This window comes from Cornus florida, unplaced genomic scaffold, assembly GCF_030987335.1.
Source record: "Cornus florida cultivar Cherokee Brave unplaced genomic scaffold, ASM3098733v1 CherokeeBrave_3.0.0_Hap2_Chr01, whole genome shotgun sequence".
In the NCBI taxonomy this organism is placed as follows: domain Eukaryota; kingdom Viridiplantae; phylum Streptophyta; class Magnoliopsida; order Cornales; family Cornaceae; genus Cornus; species Cornus florida.
In genome coordinates, this window is record NW_026775571.1 from 120,298,335 (window position 1) to 120,319,757 (window position 21,423).

Genomic DNA, 21,423 nt, shown 5'->3' on the forward strand with positions numbered 1-21,423 from the left:
CATCCATTCTCTCGCTTCCATCCAATTTTTTTCTTTCATACCGAACATAGCATAAGTGTACGGGTCTAGCGTCGGTATGAAGTAAAATCCAATAACTTAAATTTTTTAGTAAATGGGTAAGCGTCTTAAATCTCGTTCAACATTAATTTCTAAAATTCAAACATGTCCAACCGTTGTAAAATTCAAACATGTCCGACCGGTTAAAAAACTTTCAACTGATCCAAGCGCTCTCGGTGAAAATATTACTAAATGTGCAAGAAACTGCTCTCTATTAGGAAAAGTTAATTTTTTACACTTCAATGAAATCCTTTACATTTTTATCTACCTCTATTTATAGAAGTCTATTCTTACGTTAAAATTAAAATCAAAACCTTGTGATTTTATGGGCTTCGTTTCTTCTTGGGCCGATCTCTAGGTCAAAACGGGCCTAGAGATCTCAAAATATAGAATTGACCTCAAATTTAATTGGGTCAATTTTTCCAAAAGTTCATCAGAGGTAGTACACAATTAAAGTTCATTTCAAACGTCGAAGGATATGCAGAAGGATATGATTTTCATAAATGAAGCAAATTAGCTATGGACATTGAAACAGCTAGACGAATCCATCACCATTTGAGCTTCAAACTTAAATATTCAACTTTCCAAAAAACAAAACAAAAACAAAAAACAAAACTTAACAAATAATCAATAATCCAAAGCAGCAATTTGATACGTATTTACAAAGAATATTTGTGAAGGTTGACTAAGAGAGCATGCTAGTGTCACTGAAAGCCGCAGCCAAGAGCCCTACTTTGGAACCATTCTTACGAGCAAAATCTTCCCTGCAATAGTAAGAAATCACCGGCAACGGCGAAAACCCGACCAATCTCTTGCTGGCCAAGTCATTCTCAGAAACCTTTTTGGCTGGTGCTTCATTGATTGTTCTCTTGTAATAACCAAACCACTTGGCCTGCATGTACCCATATCTCCTCCATGGTGGTATTTGCAAGTCCATCCCCTTCATCGACTTTTTGATTGCTTTGCACATTGTTTTCACAACCTGCTTCAGCTCTTCTACTTCACCCACAAAAACTTGAGGAAATGCGTTGAGTAGAGAGGTGTAACGATCCGTTGGTCGAGCTATTTCAAATTCACCAGCTAGAGATACCTCAATTATGTACCGACTTGTTTCTCCTACTTTAACATCAATGTACTCATATTGCCCTGATGGATACCGTCCAATTTTCCCCCACTTTGATTTGCACAGACCTGCATGTACATACACATACAGTCAGGCCCCATCAACAATATTTACTGTATATTAATTAATGTTTATCGAAAATGAGATGTGAGTAGGTATATTAAGGTACAATAGATCAATAGTATTGGCCCTTTATGCGAACAAATTCTCCCTATTTTATATTAATAATTGCTTCTTTAAAATGGTGTAATTAATATAAAATAATTGTATGCACTTCTTTTGCATGCAATTGGAAACTAATAATTGTAACTAACTTTAATACAGTTTCATCTATTGTCTGTCGAGTGTCATTTTTTTTTTTGACTTTCTACAGAATAAAAACATTTGGGCATGTTAATTAACATCACTATTGAGCCGGAAAAAAACTACATACGGAATCGAATTAAAATGATCAAATAATTTTTGACAATCATTCCTGAGAGTGCATGTAACAAATATTGAACACTAGTCTATCTTTTTAATCTTTATAAAGTGAATCAATTAAGTTGTACGGATGATACTTACCACCGAAAAAACAAAAAATTTACTAATTAATTAATTAAATTAAGAGAATAATAATTAAAAATATATATACGAATGATCTATGAACAAAAATATGAGAGAGAGACTCACCAGCATCAAAGCCCCTCTCGCGTAATCGGGTCATCAACCGGCGCTTGAAACCCGGCGATGTCGAACTTTCTCCGATAACGTGGGGCCACGCTTGTTCCGTTTGGGCACGAATGTTTCGCTTCATTTCATCATCTTCACAGCCTAACAAGCCCCCCAACCTATCCACCGTCTCCAAATTAGAGCAGAAACTTTGAGATTCATCTCCGTTTTCTTCCTCCTCTTGATTAACCTCTTCGATGTCTCTATCTTCTCGATCATCTCTTTCGATAAATGAGGTAACGAGATTGAAAAGGTCCATCGAGCTCTCCGGCGAGTGCTCGCTACCGCTGCTCTCGCATAGACGAGCCGGTGCCACCTCGTGAAAAGCCGCCGCCACCCTCTTGAATCTCACCGGTGTTTTAGCCATTGTTGGTCGTGACAAGCTTCTCAATCAATTTTCTCTGATACCCTTTTCTGTTTTCCGCTTCCTAGATATCTTATATGGCTGGCTTTATATATATTTTCTTTTTGTTGTAGAGAGAATGAGTAAAGTGAAAATGACCCAAATGGTATAGCTTTTGTCCTTATATATATAGACAGTCCTTACATGGATGTCTTGATAATGGTGATAAGATGTTCACATAAAAGAAGATAATTGATGGAGAGTAGGCACAAAATGAAGACATTATGTTACCACTGTGTGTATGCATGTATGGATGATACATGCTTACGCACATCTTGATGAAGTGATCGTGTCCGTCCATTTACTGGAATTTATCTCATATGATGTCATATATTGGAGGAGGAGCTGGAAGGCCCTCATCATTGCAGTTATGGTCTAATCTCTACCGTTAAAATGTTTGATTACTATAGTAGTACCGTGTACTGGCTCGCATGGAATCTCAGCATAATTGACGCCGTTGAAAGAGGACATTTTCTATTGGCTCGTTGACTCCACGGAACGATCTTGTTCACGGCATACGACGCATCACGAATCCACGTGGCTTTCACCTTCTTCGACGTGGCTAACTTGCTCCGATCATTTTCGACATTTTTGTCGCTTTTTCCACGTCATCCGGGTCTTTCTTCTGATGGGAAATACAGAGAGCTCAGCAATTATTAGGGGGTAGGATGACTAAGTTCACTGAACCTAAATATACGTCTAAATACGTTGAACCTTGTTTGTGTGAATATGGATTACGTTTAACCATCAAAATTACTATCCATAATGAGTAGTAACTTGCGTGAAATTTACTGATCGATTTTGAATTTCGTAAAATCACTAAAATTACTATAATTTTAATTAATTTATAATTTATATACTAAACTTGAAGATGAAATTTATTTAAATATAATATATATATATATATATATATATATGTATATATATAATTTTGTATATCATATTGTGACGTGTGTTTAATGTCAATTTTTTAAAGAAAAATAGGGGTTCCACACATATATATATATATATATAATTCTAAAAAATGTACAAAATGTAATGATCAAGTATCCAAATTAATAAAATTATTTTTAAACACATTTTTTTAAGTGTCAAACATGTATTAAAGAATGTCCATAAAATGCTGGTAGACAACAAAAACACCACACTGTTTGTTTGCAGAGCAGCAGAAGTGTAGGTGCTTCTTAAGTATTTACATTTCGTTTTTTTACTTGCACTCTAATCTGTATCTGGCTCCATTTATGGTCATTCTCAATATATTAATTTGCACCACTTGCTCATCCATTCTACACATTTGTACTCTCACTAAAATATGTATCTGACCTCTTTTGAGACTAGGTACAGGGGATAAATAAATAAATAAAAGACTAGGTACAGTTTGCATGGCTTTTTTTATTACTTCTACGCACTTAATTTTCTCTATAAGATGTATCGGAGTGCGTTTACGGCCAGATTCGGTTGCAACTTGCATGGCTTCTCTATCCTTTCACGTGTAGGGAGCAAATTAAAGGTTAGTGTGTCAATAATTAACTGATAATCATGCATGATATAATTTTGGCAGGGAAATTTGTTTTCAATTAATTTAGTTAATTAGAAAGATCGTATTAAGTTGAACCCTTCACTTTGAGGAGATATTATTACATCAGGCTACGTAATTTGGATCAATCACATGCGATTACATAAGTAAAAAGTTGCAAAAAAAGTATTACAAATACATGTATGATTGGATCACATAAAGATTTATCTACTTTGGTTGGTTTAAAAAATACCAATGAATCACAACCCTTGTGCAGAAACCGTTTCCATTGCATTTTTTCTTGTGAAACAGAATTCAAAATAATAATAATAAGGGTTCAAGTGTTAAAAAAAACTCTTATTATATAAAAAAAATGTGCAAAAATCACCCTTATTAAAAATTAAGTATATATAAATTCCTACATTATTAACTTTTGGAGCAAATTGCACCCTAATGATTAATTTTGACCAATTTTTTTTATAAAACACTAAAAAAAACCCTAAACTGAAAAACTATAATTAAATATTTTTAGGCCTCAATTTAGTTTATCTTTCTATAAAATTATATATATATATATATATATATATATATATATATATATATCCTCCATCCCTATATTCAATTCTCTCTCTTTAAAATATATACCAGTCTATAATTCTCTCTCTAATATATATATATTGGTCAAGTGTAAAAAACAACCCTAATATGCTTTGCGTTACTTTCACCCCTATTTAAAATAGTATGATAAAAATACTTATATTCTTTTAAAATTATACGAAAATACCCATCAATCATAAATCTGACGTAAAATAATGTTTATCCGTTTTGTTTTTTTACTCTTCCGAAAATGCCCAAAAGAGTGTGTATGCTAATAATTATGTTACATGTACATTGACTATATTTAACACACTTGTAAAAATTTTCTCTCACCTTTTCGAAAAAAAGTTCTCTCTAAATATTAATGCTAACGATTTATTATCTCTCTTTAAAAAAAAAAAATTATCACAATTGTCAGATTAATGTACAGTATATCATATTGAATGAAAATTTCAGTTCTTTTTATAATTATAAAATTTAAAAAAAAAAATTAATTAAGTTTTAATATAGTTATTTTTTATTAAATATATAATTAAAAAAATTAAATTAATGATACTTATTCATTATATATAAATAATATACATTTAATTTTTTAAAACTTTAAAATTTGCAATAAATTTTCACACACACAAGCATATATATACATATATATGTATAATTCTTTACATAGCAACAAATGAATATTTAATATTTATTAGGGAAAAAATAAATAAACTGGTGTTCAATTACCTATCGTCATCATACTATTCAAATCGAGATAAAACTATACTTTCAATTAAATCTAACCATTAAGATCAAAAAATTAAAAACAATAATATTTTATAAAGTGTAGAAAATATTCCAATAATATACTTATAATACGTATCACACCCTCATGTATTAAATAACTATTTATATCATTTAATAAAATGATATATTTTTAAATAATATATACAATGTGTATATAAGGATAATTTAGTGAAGTTATAACTTTAATTTGTTAGGAGGTATCTATTTGCACCAAATTAAAATTTTACAAATGTTTTATTTTGGGCACATGATAGGTGTGATGGGCTTGCCCATGTATATATTAATGTATATGTGTTGTACACTGTGTGTGTGTGTGTGTGTGTGTGTGTGTGCAACATTCTCTTCAGTTCGCAATCGCAGCTCCTCCTTCGGAATCCTATTTCATCTAGCTGCTTTGGTGGTTGTGCAAATTCATCTGAACTCTAAACCCATCCCAACCCCAAACCCAATTCATCAAATCATCTCTTTCCATACAAATCCCATTGCTGGTTTGCCATTGCTGGTTTAATGGCCTTCCTCTGTTCCAACCCCAAACCCAATTCATCATATAAAATTGAATATAAAGACATGGATTACAGAATTAAACCTTCCCTCTCAACACCAATCAATCTATCTCTATGTATGTATTGTATATACCTATATAAAAAATCACCCCATAAACTGTAACCACCATAACCACCTGAAAAGGCTTCAAATTTCTTCAATTGAGTTTGTGACAAAAATAGGTTGAATCCAATTCTTTAATTTGATTTAGTTTAATGCAAGGAATATTTAGTAACAAAGAGTCAATCAAACAATTTTGGGTCAAAATTAAGAAAATGAAATATGAAGGGTTTCTTATTGATGAGGGAACGTACAGGTCAACTCTTGGGTTTTTTTTTTCAGAGTTCAAAAATGGCGAGCGATGCCTCAGATTTAAATAAAGTGAAGCCACGGACAGTGTAGTGAGGAACGTGGTTCAAATTGTTATTGGGAATGATTGGGGCCGTGAGGTTGATAGAGAATTGGGGGAGAGTGGTAGTGGTGGTGGCTCTTTTCGCCGGAGATGGAGTTCGTGGACAGCTGGTGTGGCTTTGTCTGGGCCCCACCAGTCTCTTGGGGATGTAAAAGAGGGAAAACTATTGTTTAAAGACGCGATATCCTTTGAACATCCATAGACCACAGTTGTTGCCGGGAAACAAAGAGTTTTTGGCGGTGAGAGTTTAGATTGAATAGAAACCTAAACCCATATATATATATATATATATATATATACACGCGCTCACATGTAGAGATAGAGAGAGAGAGAGATTTTAGCCATTTTTTAGCTTAAGTTTTTTTTTTTTTTTTAATAATAAAGTGAGGGTATTTTAGTCACTTTACTAGTTAAATCGAAGATCGGTCCTCATTTACATAAATTAAAAAAGGATAATACTTGGCTACTCACTGGTGAATAGTTTCATCCTACTCATCCCTCATGTGTTTCAATAACAGCATACCACATCAATTTTAATAAAAATGTTATTTAACGATTGATCCGAGAAAATACATAAGAACGTAAATTATTTGGTTATTGAAGCTAATGTGGTATGTTGTTATTGAAACACATGAAGAATGAGTAAGATGAAGTTGCTCACTGGTGAGTAACTAAGCATTATCCATTAAGAAATGCAGGGAATTTTTAAAATGGAGGATAATTCAACATTTTGTATATGAGGCTGGGTTTTTTTTACACTTAACTGACACCTAGATAAAATAATAATAATAATAATAATAAAACTGACACATTTTAAAGTACTTGTTCTAAGCGCAAGCTGAAAAGGTGACGCTTGATTAGATCATAACATGCATGCGCTCGGACACTTGTCATGTTGTTCTTTAAATAAATCCAGAATACAAAAAATTAAAGAGAATGGTTTCATGTACTAAACCCATAAGATCTAAATCCCATAAAATACCCCAAACATAAAAGTGATTTCCGAAATCTGTAACCATTTGGATTGCAAACCCAAATGGCGAGAGCCGCGAGACCAATACAGTTATTCTCGATCAGGCCGAATACACTTCGGTGGTGACACAAACCATCATCAGCCAAATTCCGTCTTTTAGAGCCCCATTTAGGCCATCCCCTTTCTATGGATTCAAATTCACTTTCCATTCATTTTCAACATGATGCCATGATATACATGGCAGGCTAAAAAGCTCTCGGAATTCCACGCATTAAAAACAACAGGAAAATGTGTTTGTGTGTGTGTGTTTTGGGGGGGGGGGGAAGAGAGAGACTGGTCATACTGTACAGTGAGAAATTTATTCATATTAGATGGGTGACAAACACTATACAGAATGTGCACTGTAAAAATGGTCTCCAGCTAAACATTTGGACAGGGTCGTACGAGGCAATATAGTTTACAAAACATGCTGGAGAGGTTTAAATGACACGTCATGCAGTCCTGGAAAGTCAAGTTATTCAAAGCTGCCGCCCTTGGACAATCTGACCAAGCCTCACGTACAAAGCTCGCTGCTCCTCGTAAGTGAGGCTCATTAATATCTGCATCACATTGGGGCCAACAAAAAGCACAGTGTAATCACAAATATATACACAAGCACAACAAAACGAGTGCACTACTTTACCTGGTCCAAAATCATCTCTACTGAGAGGCCTTGAGACACAACAAATGACTGATGATAAATGTAGGCAAACACGGCCATCACCATCTGCACAAAACAAGCCACATTAAGCACACGACCAGACATACAGTGCAACATTATTTTATTCAGATAACTACACAGAGAAAACAGAGACATGTCAGAATATGAAAAGGCCAGCTTGCAACATACTGAGAATCGACGCAATTCATGTTTGGAGCTAAGTTGCACAGAACAGGGAAATGTCCCTTTAACTACGATTGAGCAATGTCTTGCCAATGCTATAAGTAGTATCGTTGAAGCAACAAAAGAGTTGCAGATACACTTCATGATGTTATAGTTGCAGATTCACTTCATGATGTTATAGTGGCACCCAGAAGAAACAAGTCATGGATGCTCATTAGCAGCAAAAAGAGACAAAGGAATACGTGGCCTTATCATATTGAAAGACTACCACAATAAAGAAACATCATAATAAGTCCATGCATAACAATACAAATCGACCAAGCATCCACCAGTATGGAAGCTGCCATGCCTCTACACCAAGAGGGGGGGAAAATGAACATCCACTATTATCTATTATAAAACGAAATCAACACGTAACCATATAACTTTTACAGTAAGGTAAGGGACAACTGGTTTTGCTTGGTAGAGAGGTGTGGTATTTTCCAAATTTAATTTCAACCCAAATCTACTAAACCACAAAACAAGAAAAAAGATTGAAAGGAAGAAAGAAAGGTTAGGGACATGCTGGAAATAAAATTATCAACTAATATGTAATGTAATTATAGACTCAAGTGTGCAATATAATGCCTTCGACAATGATCAAGTCCAAAAAGGTCATAGGCTAAAGGCTATCTCGTATTGATTGTATGGGCTGATATTGTTCCACTAAAGACCAAGACCGGTATGGACTATTATACGCTTGTAAAGAATACCTCACAAATATAATCTTTTAGGGTTATGAAAACCCTTTTGTCCGCTACTTAATTTTCTCTTTTCCAGATGAATGTTTTCAAATTCCAAGTCTTCTGTCCTTTTATAAAAGAATTTTCTGACTTGCATATACTATTCAGAGGTAGAAAGCAAGAGTTTAAGTGGAAAATTCAGAACTCCCAGATCAAAACTTTCCTGTAGTTCTAGCATAAAAATAAATCAAAAGTGCTCTTGTTAGTATAACAAGAAGGAACTTACTATTAATCACCAAAATGTCCAGTGGATAGTTATATGAAACCAACATAGAATGCACCAAATTTGCAACCCCTACTGGACCTGGTTTAGACCAGCATCCTATCTATTTTTGTCTTTCCAATAGCGACTCTGCCGTAAAAAGTTAATCATGCATATTGATATGCATATAACTGGCTAACCGCTTATTCAAAACCAAGAAAATCCTTACCCAATTTTTAGCATCAACAAGTGAGAAGATAATAGGAAGACATGAAAGATTAATTACATCTCGTATAAATATGTGCATTTCATGAAAATAGGTCAGTCTTTGTATGACGGAGGGAGTGAGAATTTCAAAATAAAACCATCAACCATCAATCAGAAACCACCTTGTTTAATCTTGTCAAAAGAGTTGGTAACATGCTGCTACTAAAAAAAACCTCACATGTACATATACGTACACCTATTTCACTGTTTACCAGGTAATCCAGTATATCTTCGAGAGAAAACATTCATAATTGTATTTGCAGCTCACCTGGCAATCCATTCTATCTGTCATTCCACCATGGCCGGGAATACTATCTCCAAAATCCTGCAACAAATGGGAAAAAAATACGAATAGCATTAAAATATATGAGCTTAACATGAATCTACATCAATTGGTCATAAAAAAATAATAATAATAAAACACTGGACCTTGATCTTGAAAGCTCTTTTAAAACCACTTGCAAAAAAACCTCCAAAGGGGGCTATTATTGATGCAAAAAGACCAAGACACAGTGCATGCCACTGAACTGGCAAAATTGGGATCTCTCTCCATGGGAACTGCAAAATAAAATGACAAAAAAAGAAGCATTATAATCAAGTACTCAATACTTTTATGAAGACAAAAGATTTAAAATCTTATGCCTCAAATGAAAAGTGTGGATCGGAATAGGCTAAAAAGGAGGATCATGGTTTATGATCCTTGCTCTAAATAGTAGTGAGCAATGCTTAATTATAATATATCTATAACCCTATTCAAACCAAGATCATCTAGTCTACACAGAAAATGCAGAGGAAGAATGCATTCATGATGGCCACCGTTTCCTTGAAGCTGATTGTCATTATATCTGATTATGAAAATACCCATAACCTATGTTACATGGACTCTTCAAAAGTAGTGAAGTACCCGAGTCAGACACATATTACTTAGACATGGCTATGGGATATGTGTCCGACACTTTTGGTTGGACATATACTTAAAAAGCATATCCAATCATTCATTTATATCATATTGGATGGTCGAAAATATAGGAGCTACTATCCATCAGAGGGAAACAGTGACCTGACACTATCCATTCTTCAAGCAATAGTGGAAGGAAGAGAGGTTGCAGTGATTGATGAGGCTGTGAACACGAGGCCTTTATCGTCCTAGAAAGGGGCACAGGAGGTCAAGAATCTTATCTCTTACGTCAATTATGAAGGGAAGAAAAGGGCTGTGAGGGAGAGAGGAAGGACTAGAAGTAAGAGTTTGAGGAAGGGAGGAGGGGAGATTATCTTATCTGGTTCTTAATGAAGCTACGAATTATTACTTGGAATGTTCGTGGTCTCAACGATCCGAATAAAAGCAGGGTGGTAAAGGTAGCTTTAAGGAAGTGGGAGGCCCAGGTTGTTTGTTTGCAAGAAACCAAGTTGGCATCCATTTCTGATGGGGTGGTTAGGAGTTTGTGGGGAGGAAGGTTTGTGGAATGGGAGACCTTGAATGCTACAGGTACTTAGGGCGGAATTTTAGTTATGTGGGATTGTAGATGGTTGTCTAGGATCGACGTGTGGGTGGGGAGATTCTCTGTGTCCCGTGAGTTCAAGTTGGAAGAGGACGACTTTAGATTGGTCTTTACTGGGTCTATGGACCGGTTGTTGATAATGATCGACCTTTTTTCTGGGAGGAGCTTTGCCATGTTCAAGGTGTGTGGTCTCTTCCTTGGTGTTTAGGTGGGGATTTCAATTCTGTTAGATTCCCATTGGAAAGGTCCACAGGAGGAAGGAGGTCTTCTGAGATGGATCAGTTTTCTGACTTCATTGACGAGCAACTTCTCATTGATTTACCAATGGAAGGCGCAGCCTACACATAGTCAAATGGTAGGGACCCAATCACTTTTTCAAGGCCGGATAGATTTTTGATTTCTGGGGAATGGGAAGAGAAATTCCCAGATGTTCCTTTGGTTTTGGATTGTAGGGGTTTGTGTTCCCGAAGGTCCCCGTTTCGATATGAGAATATGTGATTGAGAGCGGAGGACTTCCAACATAAAGTTCAGTCTTGGTGGGAGGCAACTTTTGTTACAGGTTCACCTAGCTACAAGTTAACTACGAAGTTAAGGGCTCTCAAATTCGATCTTGAGAAGTGGAATAAGGGTGTTTTCGGGAATCTTGAATGAAAGAAGAATAGAGTCCTTGCTGATTTTTCTGAGATTGATGGTCTTGAAGAGGTGGGTGGGGATGTGGAGTTATTACGTTCTAGAAGAGCCTCCTGTCAGGCAGTTCTTGCTGAGATTGCTAATATGGAGGTGATATCGTGGCGACAAAAATCCCGGGCTCTATGGCTAAAGGAGGGAGATCGCAACACAAAAATTTTTCATAGACTCGCAAATGCTCATAGAAGGAGTAATCAAATAGGACGAATTCGGGTGGAAGGTGTGGAGTTGTGGAGGGAGGAAGAGGTGCGAAATGGGATCGCTTCTTTTTATCATAAGTTTTATACCGAGCCGCTAGCTTAGAGACCTAAACTTGATGGTCTCCATTTTGAGGCTATTTCTGAGTTGGATAGAGAAGGGCTGAGATTCCTTTTACTGAAGAGGAAGTTCTAAAGGCTTTATCAAGTTGTAATGGGGACAAAGCTCAGGGGCCTGATGGGTTTACTATGCGATCTCTGATGGAAAGTTGGGCGGTTGTGAGAAATGAGGTGATGGGTACATTTCAGGAGATTCATTCTACTAATGCCTTTGAGAAGTCGCTAAATGTCTCATTCATTGTCCTTATTCCTAAGAAGGGAGGTGCTTCTGACATTAAAGACTTTAGAACAATTAGCCTAGTGGGTTGTATATACAAGCGCATGGCTAAGGTTCTTGCTCTTAGGACGAGGGAAGTAATGGATAGGATTATTTCGGATTCCCATAATGCTTTTGTCGGAGGACGGCAAATTCTTGATTCAGTTCTTATCGCAGGCGAACGTGTGGATTCTAGATTGCAAAGTAGTGTTCCTGGAGTTTTATGCAAACTTGACATTGAGAAAGCGTATGACCATGTGAATTGGAATTTCCTGCTATATTTGCTACAGAGAATAGGGTTTGGAAGTAAATGGAGGAAATGGATTGAGACATGTCTTTTGTCTGTCAAGTTCTCTGTTCTTGTAAACGGATCTCCTGCTGGTTTCTTTGGATACACTCGGGGTTTAAGACAAGGAGATCCTTTGTCGTCTTTCCTTTTTCTTATTGTTATGGAAGGTTTAAGCAGACTTATGCGAAGGGCAGAGGATCTTGGTCTTATTAAGGGCTTTATGGTGGGAAGAGATCTAGCCCATCAAACAAAGATCTCTCATTTACTTTTTGCGGATGACACCCTGGTTTTCTGTGATGCTGATGTGTCTCAACTTAGATATTTAAGGTGCATCTTGGCCTGTTTCAGGCCGTTTCCGGTCTAAAGGTCAACATGGCTAAAAGCGTGCTTGTTCCGGTAGGGGATGTTTATGATATCTTCTCTTTAGCTGCAGCCCTTGGGTGTAGGGTGAGTTCTTTTCCTATTCCGTATTTGGGTTTGCCCCTAGGGGTTTCCTCTAGGACAGTGGGGAGTTGAGACCCTGTGATTGATAGGTATGCGAAGAGATTGGCAAGATGGAAGAAGCAATACTTGTCTTGTTGGGAGGGGGGGGGGGGGGGGGAATTACTCTTATAAAGAGCACTCTATCAAGCCTTCCCACATATTTTTTATCTATGTTCCAAATTTCCTGCTTTGTTGCTGCTAAGATTGAAAAAATTCAAAGAGATTTTCTTTGGGGCGGAAGGGGTGAAGAGTTTAAGTATCACCTTGTCAGATGGGAACAAGTTTGCAAGTCCATGAAGTTAGGTGGTCTTGGTGTCAGAAGATTAGTATTCTTTAATCAAGCTCTTTTGGGTAAATGGCTGTGGAAGTACGGGAGGGAAAGACGTCGCCCTTGGCGAAGACTAATCGAATGCCGGTATGGGGAAGAGAGTGGTGGTTGGTTTACTCGTCTGATTTCTCTCGTGGGAGGAGTTGAGGCATGGAAATCCATTCGGAAGGGGTGGGATGCTTTCTCTTCTCACATCAAATTCAAAGTTCGTGATGGCAGAAATCCATTTGGTGCCGTGACCAGCCTTTATCTCGTACATTTCCCAGATTATACAGTATAGCAGTTGATAGACATACCTACGTAGCTAACTATTATCGGCTTAATAGTAATGGGATTACGTGGGACGTGCACTTTCAGTGTTCTTTTCAGGACTGGGAGTTGGACGAGGTATGTATTTTTTTGGATTTGTTGTATCGACAAGAGGCAGTTGGCAAAGGTAGTGACGATTTGACATGGATTCCCTCTTCCCATGGTCGTTTCGAAGTTCGTTCCTTATTCTTATGTCTATCTAATTTTGATCTCATTGATTTTTTATAGAAGACCATCTGGCGTTCTATGGCTCCAATTAGGGTGGCATTCTTTGTATGGACCGCTGTATGGGGTAAGATCCTGACGATCGATAATTTAAGGAAAAGGGGTAACTGTTTTGTTAACTGGTGTTGCCTATGCAAACAAGACGGTGAGTCAGTTGATCATATCCTCATGCATTGCCCCGTGGCGAGCAACTGCTGGAATCTTATTTTTGGTTTGTTTGGTATGCGTTGGGCTAAGAAGCACGGACATGCCAAAATGGGCGAAGAATCCGTGCCCGACACGCCAAAAAACGTGTCTGGAATTTTTTTTTTTTTTATTTTCGAACACGGCATAGACACTCTGCGGACACGCGTCCAACACGCCAGGGGTGTGTGTCCGACACGTATGTCTTTATTTCAGGGGTCTAAAAGATAATTTTTGAAAGAAAATTGGGTTAAAGTATAAATATGTGAAGTTATTTAACAACTTTTACTCACTTATGTGGTCAGTACATAATAATTTTAAACGTTTAAGGTTAATATGCAATTTTAGACAAAACAAATAAATATTTAAGGGCCAGTCATTACACTATTACAGTGGATGAGTTATGATGTGCGTTTTTTTTTCATTATGAGATTGATGAAAAATAATAACACTCAGTAATTTTTAAAGTACTACATCATATATCTATATAATATATATATATATACACTATTCGCCGTGTCCTTGTCCTAATTTTTTTGGATTTGCCGTGTCTGTGTCGTGTCGTATCCATGTCCATGCTTCTTAGGCGTTGGGTAATGCCTCGTTCTTCTAAGGACTTGTTTCGCGCTTGGAGAGGATGTCGTGTGAGAAGTGATGTACGCGATTATTGGAGAATTGTCCCACATTGTGTTTGGTGGTGCATATGGAAGGAGAGGAATAGTAGAATGTTCGAAGAGAAAGAGTCATCCACGGCGACGCTAAAACTTCATATCATTCGCTCTCTTTTCAGTTACGTGAAGAGGAAGTCATGTTCCTCTTCCGATGATTTAATCATTTTTTTGGATTATTTGGGGCCTTAGACCTCGGTTCCAATTTTATATAATGGACGCGTTCCCCTCTTGAACGCCTTTTTATTTAATTATTACTTATAAAAATAAAAATGAGTTAAATGTCTATATTAAACATTATATTAGATAAAAACATTACTTTACTCTAGGAAAAAAAATAATAATAATTAATAAAATGAATATTTAGCGGTTTTCGAGTTTCCATCTGTTTAGAGATTTGACACGTTCGACGCATGGATACATACCCGTGTCCGACAACACAAACCCGAGTCCATTTATCATAGCCCAGAACTACTAAAAGAATTTGATAGGAAACAAATTAAACGACAAAGTTATTAGAAAAATCAACCGTGTTAAGGGTGGACAAGACATCCATGCACGAGTAAAACAAACTTCGAAGATAAAATCATGTTCCATGCACAAAAAACAACCCAAGAGCCCTAAACCAAGGGGTCAAAATGATTACCCTTAAATGACTTAAGGAATGTTGCCCTACCTTTAAATCACTCCTTGATAAAATGTTAAGGTTGCTATACTTGGACAACAAGTTGTTGCCATATTTGTATTTGACTTTCTGTGCAATTCTTTTATTATAGCTACAAGTCTTCCCCAATTCACCTATAAATAGAGGTAGTTATTGTAAACAAAATTAAGAGAGAATGTAATGAAAGAGATGTAGCCCTTTGGGCTTTGTGTGTCGTGGACTTTAGTGGCTGAACCACGTTATATCTATTTGTGCTTCATATTATAATTTCTCTCTTCAACTCTGATATCTTTCAACATGGTATCAGAGCAAGCTATGTTACATGGACTCGGGTACGGGTGTCAGACGCGGGTATGTATCCATATGTCGGATATGTCAAATCTCCAAACAGAAGGACACACGGACACGGCTAAATATTTATTTTATTAATTATTTTATTTTATTTTCTAGAGTAAAGTAATGTTTTATCGAATATAATGTTCAATATAGGTATTTTAACTCATTTTAAAGTAATAATATAATGAAATTGAATGATTGGATATGTTTTTTAAGTACATATCCAACCAAAAGTGTCGGACACATATCCCATACCTATATTCGAGGGATATGTGTCCAACACAGGTACTTCACTACTTTTGAAGAGTCCATGCAACAGAGAGAGCGGGTTTATCATACCCTACATTATACTTTACTCGTCTCGGATCTTCAGAGCAACTCGTTTCGGATCAGATTTTCAGAGCAACTCGTTTCGGATCAGATTTTCGGATCAACTCGTCTCGGATCAGATTTTCGGATCAACTCGTCTAGGATCTCTGGATCAACTTATCTTTACTCGTCTCAGACTCTCGACAACTTCATATTTAATTTCAAGTTGAACACTTGAGTTAAATCTCTGAGTACCAACTTGAAAGATGATGAGTTAGATCTAAACTCCACATAGATGATGAGGTCATTCTTAGAAGTTGCGAGGTTACCCCGTCTATTTCAAGGTGGAAATGTTAGATCTGCAAACACTTATCGAGGGCATTCGTTTTTTCTGGATAATGATTTGGTTGGAAGAAGAAGGGAGGACCTTCGATCGTGTTTGGTGGGTAAGTTCGACAAGGATGTGGGTGATAGGGATCAAATCGCGGCTTGGGCTTCTCGTGTTTGGAAGGTTTCTTCCGGTGTTGTGATCTCACCTTTTCCGGTTTCTTTGTTGCTATTTCGCTTTCCCTCTGCGAAGGAGGCTTCTCGCGTGCTTAAAGAAGGTCGTCGTGTTTGGGGGACGGCCACACTAATGGAATCTTGGAGCTTTAGGGTGGGGTGCTCCGAGGTGTTGAAGAGTAAGGGCCTGAAGATTGTGACGATGTACGGTCTCCCTTTCCATCTTTGGAGTCATGCACTGTTCGTTATGGTTGGTGATCTATGCGGTGGTTTCTTATGGGTGGATGCTGATGAAGCAATCGACGCTAAAAGGGTTCGAATCACAGTGTTCGACGGCAAGGTTTGTCCTCCTTTTGTCTTCATACACGATGACCGTCTCTGCTACAAAGTGAAGGTGTGGGAAGAGAAGCCTCCGGAGCTTGTTCCGACAACGGATAGCTTGGAAGGAGGTGACGGTTCACATTTGCTGAAGGAGACAGAATGGTTAAGGTGGGATTCTTTGGGAAAGATAGGTTTGGCTGAGTTTCAGAGATGGGAGGAATGGAGGGACGAATTATGGAAGCGAAACACGGAATGTTTTAGAAGATTTTTCACTCTGAAAAGGAAAGAAGGATCCTCGGATGGAACTGATTTTCGACGGCAAGAGAAATCCCGGGAAAGGCATAGGGAAGGTGGTATCATCGGGGTTGGCCGGCCGGCGTTCAGGAAGATGTGGAGAAAGGAGCGTCATCGTGTTGTTCCTCACATCAATCAAGCGCGTGGGAGGGGGAGCTTTGAAGGCCATACACGTGGTTGGCGCAGGGGCTATGGCCGGGCAAAGTGGATGACAGCTGCATCCACCTTTAATTCAAAACCTTGGGCTCCGAATAATAGTAAGGCCGATTTGGGCTTTAAATCAGTGGTTGGGCCTAATAATGGACTGAGGGTTAAGGCTTCTGGATCCAATTCATTTTATTCTGGTGGGCCTGTGGATGGCAAGTCTGGTCTAATTAATGAAGGTATTTTATCATCTGGTGGTCCGGATGGAGGTGGAGCGGCCCACTTATTGGATGCAGTTTGTATTGACCAAGGATCCGTGGATTTAGGCTCTAAATTGAAGGAAGGACCGAGTTCTTTTTATGCTTCTTCTGGGCCAGACTTGGGCAACCGTTACGGGCATTTATGTGTTGCTATGGATGATATTCATCCGCCCAGTGATGTTCCAGAAGGCTCTAGAAGAAACAGGCGCTCTAAAGGGCTGTTGCAAGGACACCGTATGAAGAAAAAAGTGATTTTTCCCCCTGTTCGCAAAAAATAGTCTAGAAAGGAAAAGCAGAAGTGGATTCCGGTTTCACAGGACTCTGGATCGAGTATGTCTTTTGTTTCGCCTTCTTACTCTCCTTCTATTCCTTCTTCTTCCTCTGCTCACCCTTGCGGGGTGTCTCGAAGGAGTTTGATGCCGAAAAAGGGAGTGGTGTCTTCTGTATCTAATTGCTTGTCTTCAGTTTTTGAAAGAGAGCCGGTGCTTGCTCTTGAGAAAAGACCTGGTGATGACAGTGGTATTGAGATGGGTTCTTCTCGGTTGTGTGATGTTAGCAGTGACGGAATTACTGTGTGTGTGGGGCGGGATGTGAAGATAAGGATTGACGATGTTTCAGCTGATGTACTCTTGAACGAATTGAGAGCTCATCTGGTCTCGAAAGGTTCTATTACTGACCAGAATGATCGAATGGCTGATGAGGTGTATGGTACTCCACTTTCTAACTGCTCTCCTTCTATGTCATCTGTTGAGTATGGGGAGGATGGGTCGTGTTCATCTGTTCATGGGGATGCAGGTATGGTTTTGTGGAACGGATGCGAGTCTGAGGTTGATTTGTTTACACCTTTGGCAGTTGTAAGACCTGACGGGAACTCTGCGGAATGGAGGGGATTTGATGCAGGGCTGGCTGATTTGGAGAATGACTGGATGAAGGATAATGGTGTAGAAATAGGCTCTCTTTTGGGTGTGTCATTTAAGGGTCGGATTGAGGAGGCAACAAACTTATTCCTCGATGTTCTTAACGCTCAGTTTGCTGATAGAATGGATTGTAGGGGGAATGTTCCAGTGGAGAGGGATTCAAAGTGCCTCGACTCTTCTTACCTATGAAAGGAGGAGGAGGGGGGCTAAGGAGAGGACCAGTGGGAGGAGGGGTGAGGTGGTCAATTCTACTGTTTCCCTATGAAGCTACAAATTCTTTCATGGAATGTCCAGGGTCTCAACGACCCGGCTAGAAGGAAAGTGGTGAAATTGGTGATTCGGAAAGTGGGTGGTCATTTAGTATGTCTTCAAGAAACCAAGATTGCCTCTATGACGGATGTGATTGTTCGAGGTTTATGGGGTGGGAGATTCGTGGAGTGGTTTGCTTTGGATGCGATTAGCTCTTCGGGTGGTATTCTGATCACGTGGGATGTACATTGGATCTCTTTGTTGGACTCTCAGGTTGGGCGTTTCTCGGCATCTTGTGTTCTATCCATGGTGGAGGATGGCTTTCGTTGGGTTTTTTCTGGAGTCTATGGGCCTACGGAGGATTATGATTGCCATTTGTTCTTGGAGGAGCTGGGGGAGATCCGTAGGCGATGGTCGTTGCCTTGGTGTATAGGGGGGGATTTCAATGTTGTTCGTTCCCGTTTTGAGAGGTCCACAGGGGGCAGATGGACAGCTGATATGATGGCTTTCTCAGAGTTTATTAATGGTTTTTGTTTGCTTGATTTGCCTTTGGTGGGTGGGCCTTTCACCTGGTCCAGTGGACGCTCTCCTCCTACTCTCTCTCGTCTTGATAGATTCTTGGTGTCGAGTGATTGGGAGGAAAAGTTTTCTGATGTTGTTCAGGCCACCCTGGCTCGTCCTTTGTCTGATCATGTTCCATTGTTGTTGGACTGTGGCGGGCTGCGCAGCAGACATTCCGCTTTTAGATTTGAGAATATGTGGCTCCGAGCTAAAGGCTTTTTGGAGCGAGTCCGATCCTGGTGGGCAGGGTATGAAGTGGTTGGCACTCCGAGTCATTCTTTGGCAGGCAAGTTGCGTTTTTTGAAGAATGATCTCAAAGTCTAGAACAAAGAGGTTTTTGGTAATTTGGCTTGGAGAAAGAACCAGGTTCTCTCTGAGATTGCTGACATTGATAAGATGGAGAATCAGGGTCTTTTGACGGGTCCTTTGAAGCTCAGGAGGGTGGAGTGTCAAGCAGAGTTTGCTGAGATTGCTGTCATGGAGGAGATTTCATGGAGACAGAAATCTAGAACTTTGTGGCTCAAGGAAGGAGACAATAACACTAATTTCTTTCATAGGCTCACTAATGCTCACAGAAGGGGCAACCACATTGGAAGGATAAGGGTGGATGGGGTGTTGATTAGTAAAGAGGAGGAGATATGTAAGAGTTTTTCTGAGTACTTTTCGAGGTTGTTCACTGAGTCAGCCGATTGGCGCCCTTTGCTGGATGGGCTTCAATTTGATTCTATTTCGGGTGAGGAGTGCTCTATTTTAGAGGAGCCTTTTTCCAAAGAGGAAGTTCTCTCTGCTATGAAGAGCTGTAATGGGGATAAAGCTCCTGGACCTAATGGTTTTTCTATGAGGTTCCTTTTGGAGTGTTGGGAGGTGGTCCTGAGGAGGTGATGGCCTCTTTTCATGCCTTCCATGTGCAGGGCTCTTTTGAGAAATGTTTGAATGCAACTTTTATTGCCCTTATTCCGAAGAAGGGAGAGGCAATGGATTTTAGAGACTTTCGCCCTATCAGTTTGGTGGGATGTTTTTACAAGTTAATTGCGAAAGTTTTGGCCTCTAGGTTGAAGAAGGTGATGGATGGTGTCATTTCTGACTCTCAGAATGCTTTTGTGGGAGGTCGGCAGATTCTGGATTCAGTTCTTATTGCTAGTGAATGTGTTGATTCCCGCTTAAGCAGTGGTGTTCCGGGTGTTCTTTGCAAGCTAGATATTGAAAAGGCATACGATCATGTAAGCTGGAGTTTCCTTCTCTATCTGTTAGAGAGGATGGGTTTTGGTGGGTGGTGGCGGAGATGGATTCTTTTCTGCATTTCTAGCGCTCGTTTCTCTGTCCTTGTGAATGGAGCGCCAACGGGTTTTTTCTCTAGCTCGAGGGGCTTGAGACAAAGGGATCCTCTTTCCCCTTTCCTGTTCCTTTTTGTGATGGAGGCTCTTAATAGATTGCTGAAGAGGGCTGTGGAGCTGGGTTTTTTGAGTGGATTTCGGGTGGGCAGGGATATTGCTAGTCAATTGGGTTTCTCATTTGATATTTGCAGATGACACTATTGTGTTTTGTGATGCGGATGCGTCCCAGCTGAGGTATTTGAGATGCGTTTTGATTTGGTTTCAAGTTGTTTCTGGCCTTAAGGTTAATGTAGGCAAGAGTCTTCTTGTGCCTGTTGGGGATGTTCCTGGGATTGAGTTGTTTGCTCAGATCCTTGGATGTTGCACTGGCTCCTTTCCCATTTCTTATTTAGGATTGCCTTTGGGAGCCCTTTCTAGATGTGTGGGGAGTTGGGATCCGGTTGTGGACAGATTTAAGAGGAGGTTGGCAGGTTGGAAAAAGCAATAATTGTCTAAGGGGGGTCGGGTTACCTTGATTAAAAGCACTCTTTCTAGCCATCCTACATACTTCATATCTCTGTTTCAGATTCCTTCTTCAGTGGCTGAGAGAATTGAAAGATTGTAGTGTAATTTTCTTTGGGGGGGGCGAAGGAGAAGAGTTCAAGTTTCACCTGGTTCGGTGGGATCAAGTGTGTCGTCCAATTCGGTTTGGAGGCTTAGGGTTAAGGAGGTTGTTGCCTTTTAATAAGGCTCTTCTTGGTAAATGGCTCTGGAGGTTTGGAATCGAGAGGCATTGGTTATGAAGGAGAGTTATTGCTAGCAAGTTTGGGGAAGGTCGTGGGGGGTGGTGCTCTCAGGCGATGCGTGGTCCAAGGGGGGTGGGAGTATGGAACTTCATTCGAAGGGGTTGGGATGACTTCTGCAAGCATGTTCGTTTTCGCATTAAAGATGGAAGGAGGATTAGTTTTTGGAAGGATCTCTGGTGTGGGGAGCTCCCTCTTGCTCTGGCTTTCCCACGGCTCTATAGGATTGCTTCTCACCGACAGGCCATT

General features: G+C 39.0%; 2 protein-coding genes across 6 annotated transcripts in view; both read right to left on the reverse strand.

Annotated features, from left to right (window-relative positions):
* Nucleotides 1-536: 536 nt before the first annotated feature.
* Nucleotides 537-2,390, reverse strand: LOC132271745 (uncharacterized). The gene is made up of 2 exons (XM_059773233.1): nt 1,853-2,390; nt 537-1,248 (listed from the first exon to the last, which is right to left on the reverse strand). Exons 1-2 carry the CDS (start codon nt 2,256-2,258, stop codon nt 743-745), a joined length of 912 nt encoding a protein of 303 aa, XP_059629216.1. The 5' UTR covers nt 2,259-2,390; the 3' UTR covers nt 537-742.
* A 5,074-nt stretch (nt 2,391-7,464) lies between these two features.
* The window catches only part of LOC132267572 (phosphatidate cytidylyltransferase 1-like), a 33,982-nt gene continuing 20,023 nt past the window's right edge, over nt 7,465-21,423 (reverse strand). For all 5 annotated transcript variants that reach the window (XM_059768743.1, XM_059768730.1, XM_059768717.1 and 2 more), the window contains 4 exons: nt 9,688-9,816; nt 9,527-9,583; nt 7,807-7,890; nt 7,465-7,723 (listed from right to left, as the gene is read on the reverse strand). In XM_059768743.1, coding sequence (XP_059624726.1) covers nt 7,643-7,723; nt 7,807-7,890; nt 9,527-9,583; nt 9,688-9,816 — 351 coding nt within the window. In that variant the 3' untranslated portion in view covers nt 7,465-7,642. The remainder of the gene's footprint in view (nt 7,724-7,806; nt 7,891-9,526; nt 9,584-9,687; nt 9,817-21,423) is intronic.